This window comes from Epinephelus moara, chromosome 2 (assembly GCF_006386435.1).
Source record: "Epinephelus moara isolate mb chromosome 2, YSFRI_EMoa_1.0, whole genome shotgun sequence".
NCBI classification, from domain to species: Eukaryota; Metazoa; Chordata; class Actinopteri; order Perciformes; family Serranidae; genus Epinephelus; species Epinephelus moara.
Window position 1 is genome coordinate 23,877,735 of NC_065507.1, and position 16,783 is coordinate 23,894,517.

At 42.4% G+C, this 16,783-nt stretch overlaps 1 protein-coding gene across 3 annotated transcripts; it reads right to left on the bottom strand.

The window, feature by feature from the left end:
- Positions 1-1,963: 1,963 nt before the first annotated feature.
- On the bottom strand, positions 1,964-16,168 carry igsf10 (immunoglobulin superfamily, member 10). 3 transcript variants are annotated; one of them, XM_050068258.1, is made up of 10 exons: positions 16,015-16,168; positions 15,378-15,657; positions 12,870-12,999; positions 12,328-12,718; positions 11,048-11,815; positions 9,069-10,907; positions 7,347-8,936; positions 6,017-6,920; positions 4,574-4,940; positions 1,964-4,490 (listed from the first exon to the last, which is right to left on the bottom strand). In XM_050068258.1, the coding sequence occupies exons 2-10, from the start codon at positions 15,578-15,580 to the stop codon at positions 2,958-2,960; spliced, it is 7,725 nt and encodes a 2,574-aa protein (XP_049924215.1). In that variant the 5' UTR covers positions 15,581-15,657; positions 16,015-16,168; the 3' UTR covers positions 1,964-2,957. The 3 variants fall into 3 exon arrangements, with proteins under 3 accessions (XP_049924215.1, XP_049924222.1, XP_049924207.1); XM_050068265.1 differs by having other exon boundaries at positions 4,814-4,940; positions 16,011-16,168; XM_050068250.1 differs by having other exon boundaries at positions 16,011-16,168.
- Positions 16,169-16,783: the final 615 nt, after the last annotated feature.

Sequence of the window (16,783 nt, forward strand, 5' to 3'; positions counted from 1 at the left end):
AACTTGTGTATATTGTGAGTCCCTCTGAGAAGATGGACGGTGGGGTAATGAGGACAATCTTGCAGCAAAAGGGTCAATTGATTCTGTGCAGATGTTTTCCCACAATCTTCGAGGTGGCTAGGGAGTGCCCATACTTTTACCTACCTCATCTAGTGTAATGACAGGTTTTGTTTATTCATCCTGTAAAATGTTATTGATAGTGCAGCTTTTCATGTTGACATGTCTCACTTTAACAGCTGTGACCAGAAATTGGGTTCAGGGGTACAGTATATATGACCTGGTTCAGGTGAAATTCACCCAGACACAAAAAACACACACTGGTTCTTTCAGGAGCTTCTCATAAAACCATATTTTTAAACCATACGTGTTAGACTTCAACTCTTTTCCTTTAAACACCCAAGAGGAAAGGAGGAAAAGGGAAAATCGCATAAATCCTCATAAATATCCAAATCAGTGAACGGCAAACTCATACTCCAAACATGAACCGCAAAACCAGAACTGAACAAATAAACTCTGCACCGTCCAGTGAGGGCACATGGTGCACATGATGAACTGTCTTTCGCTTTGAGGAACCATGCATAAAAATTAGTGGTGGTTTTTAAAGACAGCACTTCATTAGTTTAATTTGTGTGTGGTTGCTGCCTGCCTCACATATGAAAGCAGTTTTCTCTCAAATCATGGAGCAAGCAGCCTGCATTCCAAAGTTTATGGAGGACAATTCCCTCTTTCCCCATATCTGTCTGGGTCATATCACACTGGTGTAGATTGGCTCTTCACTTTGGAAAAAATTTGTTTTTCTGAGACCTCAAAAATTGATTTATTGGATTGCACACACTTGAGAACTAACCACTGACCTCTTTTTTGAATCTCCGTTAAAATACAGCTGTTAGGTATTGGAAGCAGCTTTAAATTAATTATGTGTTTAACGACTGTGTTTAAAGTGGGAGGACACTGCTGATATCTCTTTATCAGAAGCCTTTTATGATATGACCCTTTGCCAGGTATAGAAAGAAGTTCAGATGATTTATTTACAACTTTATGTCTCTATCCAAATCACATATAATGTAATGGATTTAAAAGTGTAACTCTGTATCAACCTACAGTTGTATCTTATGGGACACAGAATCAATTCCTTTATTTAATGTAGTCTTTCTGTTTTCTGTCTTGTGTCCCTCATTAGTGTAAAAAGATATAACCTCAGCAGAAGTCACATTATTATTTATTTGGCTTTGCAAAAAGGAAGCTTTAGCCTATTTTAAATGTGCATCATTATAGGTAATTCACAATTGGTGCAATTTACTAAGAAATTGGTTCCAGTTGTTGCCCTTAAGGAATAGAGGGGTATTTGTCTTCATGAATACCATGAAAAAGAGTTTAGTTTCAGCAGTTAGAGAGCAAACACTGCTATATCGTAGACCATCTCAATTTTACCATATCTCAAGGGCATTAATTCACCATTGTTAATTTATCTTTTGTGTTGCATGTAAAATTGCTACCTTTTCTCAGACTACACACTTGGAAACAGGAATATTACACCAAATCAATTACATACATATTTTAATTAAAAACTGAATGTCTCTGTCCCCCCTGTCTTCCTCAGCATCCACCTTCATCTCTCTGTCTAATTTGCAGGAGGGCAGTAAAATCAGCACTCAATCACAAATGAAAATCAAAGGCTCCCCCTTGGGTCTTGTGCATTGAAGAGCTAGGTAAGGAACTGTTTTCACAGCTGGAGAGTTAAAAAAAATTGTGTGTGTCTGGAAGATTTCCACTGCAGCCAGAGGCATGACCTCCTCCTGTAGGGTGAGGTGCAACTAGATAATCCTAATGACCTTCATTACAGCAGCATTATAATAGCTGAATAACTACTGCTCCTGTGTAACTTCAGCAGAGATGTATATATATATGTATATATATATATATATATGTGACACATATCTAATTAATCTAATTATAAAGATTCTGGTGTATCAAATAGTGCAATTAAAACATTAAGAAAAGACATGGACTCTGTTTCCTTTTAAATTTCATTTTGTCTCCCATACTTTGATAAAGTAGATACTACAAATAGACATACATATACTGTATTATTACAGATTAGCATAATGTATAACATTACTGTACATTCTTGTGTACAACACAATAGATTGATAGTGTGTTTTGTTTGTTTTTGGGTTTTTTGACCAATGAACTGCACTGTGAATAGACATGAAGGAATCTGCTTTAAACTGTCATCAAAATATAAAAAGCATAATAAAGAAGTTCATTGTACCGTCCATGCAGGTATGTATCCAGTGTAAAACAAGCCTCATATATTTAAAAAAAAAAATCTATTTTCTTCCTGTTAAATTCCACAAATTGCTCTTGAAAGATATTTTACTATATACACTGCTTGTTGTCTTTTTCATTTGCTTTAAAATGACAAAGCAATGTGTCATGACAGCAACAACTTCTGACCAGCGTCTGAAGGAAGTTAAAAGCCTCTTGGGAGCATATTTTCACTCTTTCAATCTATTACACTTTTTTTTCTCCGTCTCTGTATGTGCTGTAATGGTATCCCTATGTGTGGCCAGCAACGCCTGGTCAGAGAAATCACTTCAAGTTTGCCTCTATGCACTGGCCTTCTTGCTCCCGTGAGAACTACCCCAAATGAGAACCACCTATGAATTTCCAGACCCCCAGTCCCAAAGTTACAATAACAACTACTGGCCCCAGGCTAGCTTTTCCAGTTTAAAAAAACATGTTTTTCTCCCTATAAAATGTCTGTTTCCTTTCTCTCCTTGTGCTCTGTTTATTTTTTAATCCACTTTTGTCACTTTTAAAAACAATATTCCACGAGCCCTGATTCTCACAAATCCACATGTGAGAAAACATGCACTGTACCTTGCAGACACAAATGACTGTGTGTCTGTCAATGTTTACATTCGGATCTGCCACCGCCCTCCCTCAGTCTTGTCTCACAATATATGTACATATGTGATCTTTGAGTCTGTACCCAGGTGATTCTTGGCCAGGCACTTGTATGTGCCAGAGTCTGAGGCTTTGGGCCTTTGAATGATAAGTGTGCCCTGAGGATGGAGCAATTCGCTACCCATAGGCCGACCCTGTTGTGCTGCTGACAGAACTGTACGATCGGGCAACTCCCAGGTGATCTCTGGCTTGGGGATCCCAGTGGCGGCACAGTTGAGCTGGATAGGTGTTCCGGTCAGTGCCCTCACAGTAGGAGGTGGCCCTGTTGTGATCCGTGGAGGGTAGGCAATGATAATAACAGGGATGGTAAGCACAGCCTCCCCAGCATCGCTCCGAGCCCTGCAGACGTAGTTCCCCCGGTCGTGGAGAGTAGTATCCTGAACAACCAAAGTACCATTCTCTAGTAACTGGTAGCGTCCAAGGACTTGAGGGCGAGTAAGAGTGTGGCCACCAGGAATGGTCCAGTAGATTCTGGGTCGGGGACTCCCATCAGATAGACAATGAAGGAAGAGAGGCTCTCCAGACACACCACGTATAATGCCCCTAGGCCTTGTCAGGATGTAAGGCTTCTGTCCAACATCCAAAATTATAAGCTTCTCTATGTAACCCATTAAATTCTTGGCACCACAGCGGTACTTTCCAGCATTTTCTTTGCCAGTGTTGTAGATGACTAAAGTCCCATTGTTAACTAGGTGGTGACCACCCGTAATCCGTGTTCCATTCGGCAAAGTCCAAGTGATTTCTGGCAATGGGTATCCATCAGCAGAACAGTTCAGAACTGTGGTTTTTCCAATTCCAGACACAATTCGTTCGTTAAAAGGGTTCTTGAAGATTGGTCTTCGGAGGACACTGCTCACCTCCAGCTGCACCACCATTACGGCCTCTCCTCCATCATTCCTCGCCATGCAGATAAACTCAGCTGTATCAGTCGGCCGCACATTACGAATGTCTAATGTCCCATTATGGTGGACACTAATCCTGCTACCAAAGTATGGTGCTGTTAGAAAGATGTTATCGGGCATAATCCAAGTGATACTTGGTGTGGGATCGCCCTCAGCCCTACAGTCTATTAATTTCCTAGAGTATTTAGCTGCCACATCCTTGATTACAGTCCTGTTCTGCCGGTAGCCATTGATCACTGGTGGATTCCCTTCTATATCAAGCTTGTAGACTTTTCTATCTTCCCCAGCAGGATTTCGAGCCATACAAACATACTCTCCAGCATCGATAAGCTTCACATCCCTGATATCCAGGGAGCCATTGACATGCATTAGGTAGCGTTCATTAGATGCTGCAATGACATCATTGGTGGGCAGCATCCACAGGATTTTGGGTTTGGGCTCCCCAAGTGCTTCACAGTCAAAGCGGATGTTGCCTCCAGGCTTCACCCTGGCATATGTCTGGCTAGTTGGACGTATCCTAGGGGCAGCGGTCACTACGGTGATATGTAAATGCATCTCATCCTTGCCCACCTGGTTCTCAGCATAGCAGGTGTAGTCCCCTTCCTCTGACATACCAACCTGGAGAAGCACAAAACACTGATGTAAATCTTTTGAAAAGTTTTTTTGTGTTTCATAAAATAAGATGACATGCAATTGCATACCTGGTTTAGGTAGAGCGTTCCATTGTCAAAAAGTGTAAACCTCCGTGCTCGCCCTCCTCCACTGCTGGCATCAGACTGAAAAGCACTGTTGACCACTGTACCATCCGGTAAGCCCCAAGAGATCTCTGGCTTTGGTATTCCTGAGGCTTTACAGTCAACTTTAAAGTCCTTACCATAAGGTACCTGCTTCTTTCCATAGAGTTTGGGCTCTATCTTGGCAGGCTCCATTGACACACTGACCTTCATGAGCTGTAGATCATCACCAATTCTGTTTCGTGCCACACAGAGATAGTCTCCAGCATCTTTATCACTCACAGAGCTGACAATAAGAGTACCGTTATCCAAGACCTGAATTCTGCTGCCCATCCTGGAAAAATACATGACAGAAAACTGGACTTAGTATTCTGGGAGGACAGAATAAAGCCTTGTCAAATACAAGTGAGCACTTTTCATTCATGACAAGGTCAATGAGTCATATAATATCACTGTATGCGTTTCTGTACTGTTATAAAACTGGTATTTTGAGAATTCTGCAAATACTTTAATTCCTGGGCCATGTTTTTTGAGAGTTGTTGTTGTTGTTGTTAGGAACTTATCTTGAAAAATAATTGCCCTATGACACGATTTTTGCTGTGCACTCCAATAATTAAATTCTTCATCGTGTCTTGTGCTTTCACACATCACAGTGATGTCTGTAATAACAGCAAATGCTTTTTTTTATTACAGCTATAAAATAAAAGGAAACCACATAAAAGAAAACTTAAATGAGAACATTGTGGTTGCAAAGAAAACCTACAAATCATCAAAAAATAAAAAGAAGAAAGCTGAATTAACTACTTACACAAACATGTACATAAAATCACTGGGGAGGTTGAAAAGGCTTAAGATATTATGAACTGACCAGTAAACCAAGCCAAGGCCACTAGTACTGCATTGTCATGCATTTCTTGAAAATAACAAGCTTTCAGCTGCTTTTGGCTGTTTGTTTTTGCATTGAGGGAGAGATCATACAAATTGTTAAAATATATATTGTATCCTTCAATCCACTTTTCTTAAACATATATTTCCAGTGTCAGGTGTTCTATTTTGGGGAAATCTTAAATTGTGAAAGTCCAAATTATTAGCAATCATACCCCAATGAGGATTTTTTAAGTTGAAATGTGGATTTAGAATCATTTTTTATCATCCCATCAGAGCGCCTCATTTGCTTTTCAGACTGCTAACTAGTACAATGGACTTCCATTCTAAGTAAGCTGTAAAGTCTCCATGTGATTTTTTTTTTTTCATTTCAGCATCACAAACACCTCGTGTATTGACCCAGTGCAGCACCCCCTAATTTTTCCTCACTAGCAATGTCTGTTTTAGGTTTTACTCCTAAATTCCCTGTAAATGCTACCATCTATGCCCTTTGTGTATTACTACCACTGACAGAGGAACTTTTACCTGTGCCACTGGTCCACCACAGCTTTGGAGGGCAGCCTCCAGATGATCCTGGGTTTGGGGTCTCCTATAGCTGAACAGTTGAGTCTTAGCTGATCCTCGAAGAACAACTGCGTCATGCGCTGGGATTTCTCCACTATTTGAGGTGCAGACTCTTGCTTCTCTACTGTCAGAGTCACCACCCTTCTCTCTGAGCCAGTGGAGCTGGTAGCTATACATTCATATTTACCACTGTCAGCTTTAGTCACATCCTTAATGTGTAGGGTTCCATTCCCATACACTGATATCCTTGTGTCACGGGCAGGTCTGTCGGCTCGCACCATCCATCCATCACGGAGGACCCAGTGAATAGTAGGTTGAGGGCTGCCTTGGCCAGTGCAGGGTAGCCACAAGTTTTGGCTAACACCTACTTTCACCTGCTGCCGTTTGTCCTCTATGATATCTGGGGGAGCTGCCACCACCTGCAGTCGGACTGTTGCAGTATCAGCTCCAGCTGGATTACTGGCGATGCATTTGTAATGACCCCTGTCATAAACAGACACCTGCTCAATGACCAAAGTCCCGTCAGCAGATACAGATACCCTTTCCCTCTCCGTGTTGTGACCCCTGACCTGGGTTCGGTTGGCCAGGATCCAGGAGATCATGGGTGTGGGCCGACCCTCTGCTTTACATTTCATTTCTACAGTATTTCCTGCATGAGACTTTATCTCACGCAATTTAGGCTCCAGGATGCGTGAGGGGTAGGCCACCACAGAGAGGGTGACGAGGAGTTTGTCTGATCCATGATCATTCTCAGCTAGACAGACGTACTGGCCACGGTCCTTAATGTTAGCATTCTGGATCAACAGCGTGCCGTTGCTCAACACTTCGAACTTGCCCATCCTCCCATTAACTGTAACACTGCTTCCTGAAGGAATGAGAAAGAGAATTTCTTTTAAGAAACATTAAACTTAAAAATATCCTAAAAGAATATTTACAACATTACTGACACAAATACAGATTAACAACAACAACAAAATGTCAACCAAAGCGTTAACAAGTAGAAACTTTACATTTCTTAGGAAAGCTGAAGTTTTTATGGAAAAAGCACAATGTCTGTTGAGAGTAAATTGACTGTCCCTCAGTGTTAATACTGACGCTGCAGGGGTACCTTGAATGTCATAGGTTGACGTCTAGGGCCACTGACCAAGCATCAGTATTTGACCAGTTGGGAGTGAGAATTTGTTGTGTTTTTATGTGGCTTTTTAAAATATTCGTACCCTACACCTGAATCATGTCTACAGTAGATGTTGTGTTTTTCTAAATGATAACAGTTGATGAAATAGTTTTCTACCTGTGGTTGGGGAGAGGCGCTTCCAGGTTATTCTTGGCTGAGGGTCTCCAACAGCCTCACATGGCAGGAACGCGTCTGAGTTGGATAACACAGTGAAGCTGGCTGCATTGCCCCCAACTATCTTAGGTTTGCTTGTCATGGCCTCTGTAGTGGGTTCAAAGCCAGCTTCATTGCCAGTGACATGATCATAAACACTAGTGATGGCATTGTGTGAGCCTATGTTGTTGTATGGGGCAGGGCCGTTAATGTTTCCCTGCTCACCTATAAGTATGACCAGTATGTCAAGGCCTTTGTTTGCAATGTCTCTGGCAACACTACTCTGCACAGTAGGTCTGATTCTCCTCATTGGCGGCCTGCGAGTGGTGTAACCACTGTTCCGCTGTGTTGGTGGTCTGATATTGCTGTGGACTTTGGTCCGAGTTGTTGTGTAGGGCACTTTTGTGGTAATTGGCATGAATGTAGTGGTGGGGGCCAGTGTGGTGGAAGGGATTAATGGAGTTTTGGTTGTAGTATAGGCTGGTGAATTGCTAGATGTGCTCCAGTCAGATTCCTCATATAAGTCAGTCTCTTCCTTTGACGTATGGTCAGTGGAAACAACTACTGGAGTTCTGTCCTCTTTCCTAGATGGTATGTAAAGGGGCTTGTAGAGTGAAACAGTCCATTGTGGTAGTGTAGTAGTCTCCACTGTAGCTTCCATAGTTGTAGTTAAAGCCTCAGCTGTGGTAGTAGGGTGCAATTTGGTGATTGCAGGTTTCTTGAAAGGTCTCCTACCCCTTAATGGCCTTCTTCTTCGCCCTTGCCGTCCTCTAGTCCCACCAGGTCTCTGTCTGACCACAAACCAATTATCAGGTAGCCCCCCAGACCCAGATGATAAGGTGTCATCAGGTTTTTCATATGAAGGTGGTCTGACAGTAGGTGGGGAGGGTAGAGTCTGTGATTCTGGTGGTGTTTCCACAGTGGTTGCAGCCTTGGAGTAATAGGATGGGCTGGTAGTACTCTGATAGTGAAAGCTGGGTCCCAGTGTTGTGGACTCAAAATCTACAGAGGAAGATTCTCCATAGTCATCATCTAATGAGCCCTCTTTGCTCTGTGTGTGTCTGGATGGGGACAGAGTCTCAGGTTCAGAAAGTGAGTTTGCGGTGGTGGTGGGCATTGCAGCAGGGGTTGTGGTTGGGGTTGCTGATGTAGTTTCAGCTGTAGTTGAGGTTTTTTTGGGTGGCTTCCTTAGCCTGCTCAGTATATCTTCTCTCTCTCTGCCTCCAAACAGCCTGTTCCATGGAATTTTTCCACGGATGACCTTAGAGGCTGTTGTTGTAGTGGTTGTGGTGGAGGCTGATGTTTTTTTGTCTATCAAAAATGGATCTATTGTAGGGTCAAACTCAGGAGCATCAGCAGAGGTTATGTAGTCATTGAAAGCCTCTGACCTCGACTCGGTATGGGTGGAGGGGGCTTTTGAACTAGAAGCTGCAGTTTTTTGATAAGAGGCAGGTCTCTCTGTTATGTGCAAAGATGAGCTGGAGGGAGCTGTTGGTTTGACCACCTGCAGATGACTAGTTGCTGCCTTCTTTTTGTCTTCATCACAGTCACAGTCTGAGGGAAAAGTAAAGAAAAAAGGAAAAGGAAACACAGATATGCAAAATATCAGCTGAAGAACCACACACCAAACAATGGCAGAAAAATGTAACAATGGCTCTATTTGCTTATGAAAACAAGGTTGCTTACCTGTGGTCAACTCAATTCTGTAAGGCACAGTGGCATTCCCTTCCTTCTTCAAAGAGGGCTGTTTAAGTTTATTGATGAAGGACTGTATGTCAGTGATCCTGTTGGGTTTAACAATCCTCCTGCGGCCTTGGAAGGTCCTCCTGCGCCCCCCTCCTCTGCCGTTCTTGCGTGGGATGATATGTATTTGCTGCTGGGAGATAATGGTGGATCCTGCTGGTAGGCGGGGGGATTTGATTGTCTGGGTAGTGTGGAAGGTTATCTCATCTTGCTGCCTCTCTGTGGTTGTGACTGCTGTGAATGTTGTCTGGCTTTCTGGATCTGTGGATGTGTGAACGACTAGCTCCACTGGGCCTGGGCCATCCCTCATGGGAGTGACATGAGGGTCTGTGGTAAATGATAGCGCCGCTCCAGTGGATGTCTCTGGCTCTGCAGGTTGTTCTCCTGAGAACTGGAGCTGAGTTTCTTGTGACATGTCTGTCACAGTAAGTTGGAGAGTGACTGGGCGCCTGTTTGAATCTGGCTTGGTAGTTCTTTCCAGGGTATAAGAATCACTGGTCTCATCAAAACTAGAAAGGTCTGCATTGTATGAAATTTTATTATAAGGTGTAACTGCATCACTTTGACTCTCATCCCATTCTGTTGGATGGTGTATAAATGTCGACCTAATTGGTGTAGAATCTGACTGCATATACAACTCGTTTGTTGGTGTGTTTGTATTTTCTGTCACCTGACTAAAATCAATCAAACTACTCTGACCTGCCTGTGTGTCTGTTACAGCTTCAGGCTCCTTGTTCTCTTGTCCAAATATTCTGTGTTTCTGTAGATCATCTGTAGTTGGTTTGACTGTACTTGGCACAATGATGAGATGATCTTCACCATGGTCATCACCAGAGCCAATTTCACCATCACCAGAAAGACCAGTGTTTGAGTCTTCATATTTTTCCCCCTCATTTGTGCCAGTCTTTATTCTTGATCCATCTTGAGCCTTTTTCAAATATTCAGCAAATTTCTGTGGATCCACTTTCCTGGAAGCTTTATCAAACACCCTACTACCCCAGATGCGTCTGTTGCTTACTGGCCCCCTCCTTCTCTGTCCCAGCCTACCTCCAGCACCTCCCCTGCCCCTTGACCTGAGTCTGGGGTAAGGTCGATCTGATGTGATGGTCCTGGATTCCTGACTAGTTTTGTCAAAGGGGCTGGAAGAGGGGATCTCGTTGAGTGTGACTGTGTTTTCAGTCAAACTAGGGTCAACCTTGTCCTCCATTTTTACCCCTGATCCCTCATTGTCCAAAACAGTCATCTTTTCAGACATTTCTCCAGTCACTGTTACCTGAGAAACAAGAAGATCAACTCCCATGTGATTAGAAACCAAACATCTATAAAATCCTCTGTCCCTTTCTGTGAGACCCTGAATCAGCAAGGTTCCATTCTCATACACCTTCCTGTTTCCCTGAGACTTATCCAGAACTGAATGGTCAGGGAGTGCCCACTGTGCCGAGGCCTCAGGACTTCCTGAAGAGCTACAGTCCAAAACCAGATTTCCACCCAGTGGCCTTGAGAGTTGGACACCGTTGACCTCAGCTTCTTCCACGTCAGGAGACAGAACTGTTACTCGAAAGATGAGGATGTCTGCATCCAGGTAGTTTGTGGTGATGCACCGGTAGAGGCCAGTGTCCGAGGCATCTGCACCTCGTACAGTAAGCTTCCCTTCAGCAGTGATTATGATCCTCCTGTCCTCACTGGAGTATGGAGCTCTGACCTTACTTCCATCTGGTAAAATCCACTCCAACAAAGGCTTTGGTTCACCCTGGATTTGACAGTTTAATTGCACCACACCACCTATGTCCAAAAAAATAAATCAATAAAAAGGTAATTTTTATCAGTAAATTTTTATGCATCATTTAGGAAATTAACAATAGCTTAATGTAGACTGAAGTGAAGGTCAAATCAGCAATTAAGCATTGATCTCTAACTCCCACCTGTGACTACAGCGTGCTCAGTCTTGGTTTGGTTATCTCGCTTGATCATGGTCCAGGAGTAGCGGTCCCTTTTGGGTACTGTGTTTTCCACACGTAGGTTGACTGCAGACTGGTACTTAATGTGCAGAGTAGAGAAAGTGGTAGTAGTGCGGTCAAGCTGAAAGCTTATCTCTCCCTGCATCAACCATGCAGGGGAGGCTTTAATGTCAGCCACAATGTTTGTGTGAATTCCTTCCTCTCCCTCCTTTGTTTTCATCTGACTATATCTGAATATCATTTCTGGGATTCTTGCCAGCATAAAGCCTCTCTCCAGTGTCATGGGAGAGTCACTGTAGGTGGCCAGGATCTGCCACAGCTGCTGTATGTGTTCATAGTCAATGTTACACACCAAATATGTTGTTATGACTGTGGTAATCACAGTGACATTGTTTGCCTCCTCCACTTCCAAGGATTGTGTCAAGTTCTCGAAAGCAGAGGGCCTCTGGACAGTGCAGGATAGACTGGCATCGTTGTGATACTGGTCAGTCAGGTTCAATTGCATGGACCCTAATGGGGCAATGAAGTCCTTGGGGGATACTGGAGTAAAGTCTCCCTCATCCACAGTGATGTTCTTCAACTTTAGATGGGGTTCGATCCAGGGTTTGGCACAAGTGAAGGCGTCACTGGAGAGAAGGGATAGAGGTCTGTTGTGGTAAGAGGCAGGATCTTCACAAACAGGACACAGCTGGCCTCTCGGATATCTCCTGTCTCGCTTGCATTTCAGCACACCTGGAAACATTTAAATCGAGTGGTGTAGCGTTAAGTTGGTTGCATGTAAGAAAAGAACATTTACAGTTTCCACATTATGGAGCAGCCAAACCGAAGCAGTAAAACTTGTGACCCAGAAAAGATCATCATCATACAGGATTGCAATTTATGAGTTGACTTTTACATTGGCCAAGTCATGAATGAATGGCATAACTTTTGTTCCTCTGTGCCACTGGTGTTACCTGAGGCCCTCATGAGGGGAGGAAGATAACACCCCTGCCTCTAGTGATATCTCTGCAAAGATTTATATGTTTCTCTTGGATATAACTTTCTTGCTTTGGATTCAAATCCACACACTATTAATTTGTAGGAGGAAAACATGTCACTTTAAGTCTGTGTAGAATAACCCATTAAAGTACTAATGCATTTACCAACCAGGGGTTCCCTTCACTTGTACTGTATGTAAAAATGTGACAACCGTACACATCTCTAAATGCTTTCAGTCTATTCCAAGGCAAACACACAGTCCTCACCTGTGTTCCTCTGTGCCCACGCTGCAAACCACTTCATACGGCAATCACAAGTCCATGGGTTGCCATGAAGGAAGAGGTTCTCTAACTGGCTGCAACCCGAGAAAATATCTGCGGGCAGAGTGGTGAGGAGATTGTCTGACAGGTGGATGTTCCTCACTGAGGACACCTTGAACACCTGGCTGTGTCTCAGTGTGATGAATGTGTCTGGGTGGAGCTGCTGGAGGTGGTTACCCTCCAGATGGACCAACTGTAGCTTGGTGAGGCCATAGAAAGCCTCTGGACTGATGAACTCAATGTGGTTGTGATCCATGTGGAGTCTCAGGAGACTCTCCAGGCCTTTGAACGTCTCTTTCTTGATTTCCTTTACTCTATTAAAGGACATCTTCAGGACCTGTCAGAACATGATTGAGAAGCTAGAGTTGTTTGTCAAAAGAATGTTGACTTAAAACTATGCTAACGCCCAACAGCACATTACTGAGGGATACCATTAAATGTTGTGAGGGCAGCAGTATAATTTGAGTTTGACAAACACATGATTTTACCTGTAAGGGCTTGAGGTCTTGGAAGGTTCTGTCCTCAATACTGTGGATAGTGTTGCTATGCAGCATCAACAACTCCAAGTTTTCAAGTCCTGAAAGATCGCTTTCTCTCAAGACAGTTATACTGTTGTACCTAAAAACAGAGACATGAAAAAGAAACATTAGCTTATCAGCTCAAGTGTACTACACACTACTTTATTAATGGACAATGAAAACAGTCTCATTTAAAGCCCTGCACACCCACGCAAGTGTTTACACATTAGACCTCTGCTCAGGTTGAAGATGAGAGAGCTATGCTTGTACATGATTGAGGATGCCATCATTATGCATGTTCTTACAAGAAAATATTACTGTTAAAATGTTCTGCCCTAACAGGTATTTAAAGTTTGGGAGATTTCGATTAAGCACAGTCTTTAAATACACATAGAGTCATGAGTAGAGGTCTAAGATGATGAATAGACGAATGACAGGTGTGCATTTCCTTTAATATTATATATTAAGTATCAGTGCTGCACAAGCTTAATACTTGATGCCCATTCCAGCAAAGCAATCAGTTACTTTCATCATCACTCCATTTGACAGGAAATATTAACTGTAATATTCATCTAGCACAGGTATGTCCAAAGTCTGGCCCGGGGGCCAATTGTGGCCCGCAGACCAATTTTAATCGGCCCTCGGCTTGACTTTCTAAATATACCATATGTGGCCCTTTACACAATAATGGTTAATCGAGCAAGATCACTTTGCATTTTTACCCTTCACCTCACAATGATAGGACTATCATACAGTTAATAGTTCATTAAAAGATGAAAATGGTTGTATTTGTCTCACTTCATTTCTTGTTTTTTTAAACCCATTTGATGCAAGAATCAGTTGGCCCCCCAGGTGTGTTTATATTGTTTTATCTGGCCCCCATTCAAAAAACTTTGGACACCCCTGATCTAGCAATTTTAACAATATCTTAATGACAACTGTCCTATAGTTTTTTTTTTTTTGTGTACACTCTGAACATATTTTCCAAGAAGATTTTGTTTGAAGTATGGAGATGCTTCAGTTAAGGATCCTGCACTTTCACACAGGGTTTTGAGTTAAACTGGCTGATTAGGCCTCTCTGCAGGTTTAATTTAAACTGAAGTCCCTAACAGGTAACTGAAGACATGAATCGGGGCACAGACTAAACACTACATGCTAACACAGTACTGAAAGTGTGATCACAAAAGAACACAAAGAGGTCACTTTGTGTAAAATGTGCTGGTCTAATCATACCTTTAGAAACGGTCTAATCAAGCAGGTTAAGTGAAAACACCTGTGGGGGATAACACAGGTGTGGATTATCTTTGAAATTTGTGGATAAAACTTTTTAGACCCTGCTTGTGTTTAGTTTTTTTTAACTGACACTCTGATGAAACACTGTGACAAACTTAATACCACACTCCTTTATCACCATCAGGTAAGGTAATTTAACAAAATGTTAACCTGGAGAACAGCCCCACAGAATCTATTTTATGTGTTTCACAATATACTGTGTCTAAATGCACATTCACACTTAAGAGGAAGAAACACAAAAGCGGACACCTAACTGGAGCACTGCATGTCATATTTCTGAGAGGCTTACTGATGGCACAGCAGATAGCTATAGTGGCTACAAGATAGGGCGGGACTTGAGCTCTTCCTTGAGAGCAGGAGGCCAACCAGAGAGACAATTTTGCTCCAGCAGTATTCAGAAGCTGTTAATCCAGTTGGGAGGAGGAGAAAGCTGTTGGTTATTAAATTTGTGTTACAGCTAATAACTGTTGAGCTATAGTTAAGAGACCCCTACGACTCTGCAAGGGTTCCCACCCACACAGGGTTTGTAGCCTGCAACTTTGTACCAGTCATTTAGAACTGAAGAAGCTTCTTGGATGAGAGGCGAAACGTCTTCAAGAAACGATATTAGCACTTACGATTACCATGACCTGGATGACTGAGAATCTTCACCGACATATAGTTAAGAGAGATTTTTGCAAAAGCTGAGCTTAGCTTTCTTTGTTAACCCATTAAAATCATAAATTTAAGATGTGCAAGCTACCGTAATGATCAATGGATGAAAAAATTGAAAAAAAAAAACCCTCTTCTTTTTTTTTTTATTTGTATGCTCTTATTTTCTTTCTGTCTTATATACAAACAAAAAGGGGGTGCATTAGAAGCATCACAATATAGCTTGTTTAATAATAATGATAATAATAATATAATAATAATCAACATCATTATCTTTGGGAGGACCCCCCCCTACAGAAGTTCAGGCTAAGCCCCCAATGTCCCAAATCCTAGAAACGCCCCTGCTACCTGTGACGGTCTCTAGACTAAGTTAGTTAAAACTTTAAACAGGCAGTAGCTAACATTATTTTCAGTGTAATGTTATTCCTGCTTCTACCCTGACAGTCTGTGGTTTAAATCAATCAAACGACTCTCCCCCCAGAGTACCTGCAGTTCTCCAGTACGCTAAAACCTGGAAAGAAATCGAAAGCTCACCCGAGGTTAATTCTTTCCACAGCTGGTTGGATATGGTCAGGTATTGCGGTCAGGTATCTGAAGGTGCAGTGCACTTCAGTGGGAACGTAGCAGGCGCATGATTTGGGGCAGTCACCGCTCGACGGCCGCGCGGCAGCCAAGAACAACAGAGCCATCAGGAGCCACCTCCGCAGGTATGAGGCGCTGCAGCCACACACGCTCATTGTGCACGGGGATGGGGATTCAGCTGCACGGACAAGGGGGAGGCTAGACTTTGTCCCGGACCATTAATGAAACCCACCTGGAGACAGACAGGCACAGCGTGTTATAGAAACTTATGAGTAACGATAGATAGATAGATAGATAGATAGATAGATAGATAGATAGAAATTCTATTATCCCATAAAGCAGATAACATTTGTACAACTTTTATACATTTAGAATGCATATGCATTTATATATTCTTATTTGGTATTAAGGAAAATGTTTTGATTAGAGCACTTGTAGTAAGACTGGGCATAAAGTAAAACGTGCAAAAATATTATGCAAAGATGATAAATATTTTTTCTATATATAAAATTGTAATAACCAGCACATAATACAGGCTGTTGCATTGATAGTAGGCATTAGGGGAAAAATAAATATCTGATTTACCTACGTTTATCTTCACCGTGCGTCAACAGCTGTAGAAAACCAAACTGCTGCACCTGTAAATGTAAATATCCCGACAAAAGAGTAAAAAGTCCAAATTCAGTTTCAGTAGTCCTCCAGTTTGACTCCACAGATGAGCCCACTGTGTCTGAGGCGCAGAGGGACGGGAGTCATTTCTGTGTGCGCGCCTGCAACTGAGCGCACCCTTTGGTCTCCTCCGCCCCCTGTAATCTGCTGTAATGTAATCCTGGAGTAACTGCAGCCATGAAATACTCAGGGAAGTGCTCTGCCGGAAATACCACCTATCTCACTGTTAAACGCCATCAAAAACACAACTGAATTACCGGGGACAGGAGAGGGATTATTAATTGCAGCCAAGTCAATATCTGATTTATGTGATTAAGTTTTAGAAGTAGGTCACCAAATTGTTTTGCACAGATGCCCATCTTAGAAGAAGAATCTTAATGGATCCCTGATGGAAGTTATTAGTCATAGCTCCTGAATTAATTTTTGCTTGATTTCGTCTCTTCATTACAATAATAAATAGTGCATAATTAAATTTGGAGATGGCATGACAAGTGCCCTGAGCTGTCCACACCACAGAGTCGTTAAATTCTTTGTGTCAGATGAAAGCACCATTCGGTCAGGATGGTCAAGGACAAATGTGTTGCAGATGAGCTCAATAAGCATTTTACTTTCTTCTTTTCCACCACATGGGCCATTTGAAAACAATGTTTTTATTTGTGTGTTTTGGTTATCATAAAACCCACAAACTC

Coding starts and splice junctions, on each gene's coding strand:
- igsf10 (XM_050068258.1), bottom strand. CDS start 15,580: ATGAGCGTGTGTGGCTGCAGCGCCTCATACCTGCGGAGGTGGCTCCTG. Junction 12,719..12,869: donor AAGACCTCAAGCCCTTACAG/GTAAAATCATGT, acceptor ATGTTCTGACAG/GTCCTGAAGATGTCCTTTAA. Junction 8,937..9,068: donor CAGAATTGAGTTGACCACAG/GTAAGCAACCTT, acceptor CTTTTCCCTCAG/ACTGTGACTGTGATGAAGAC.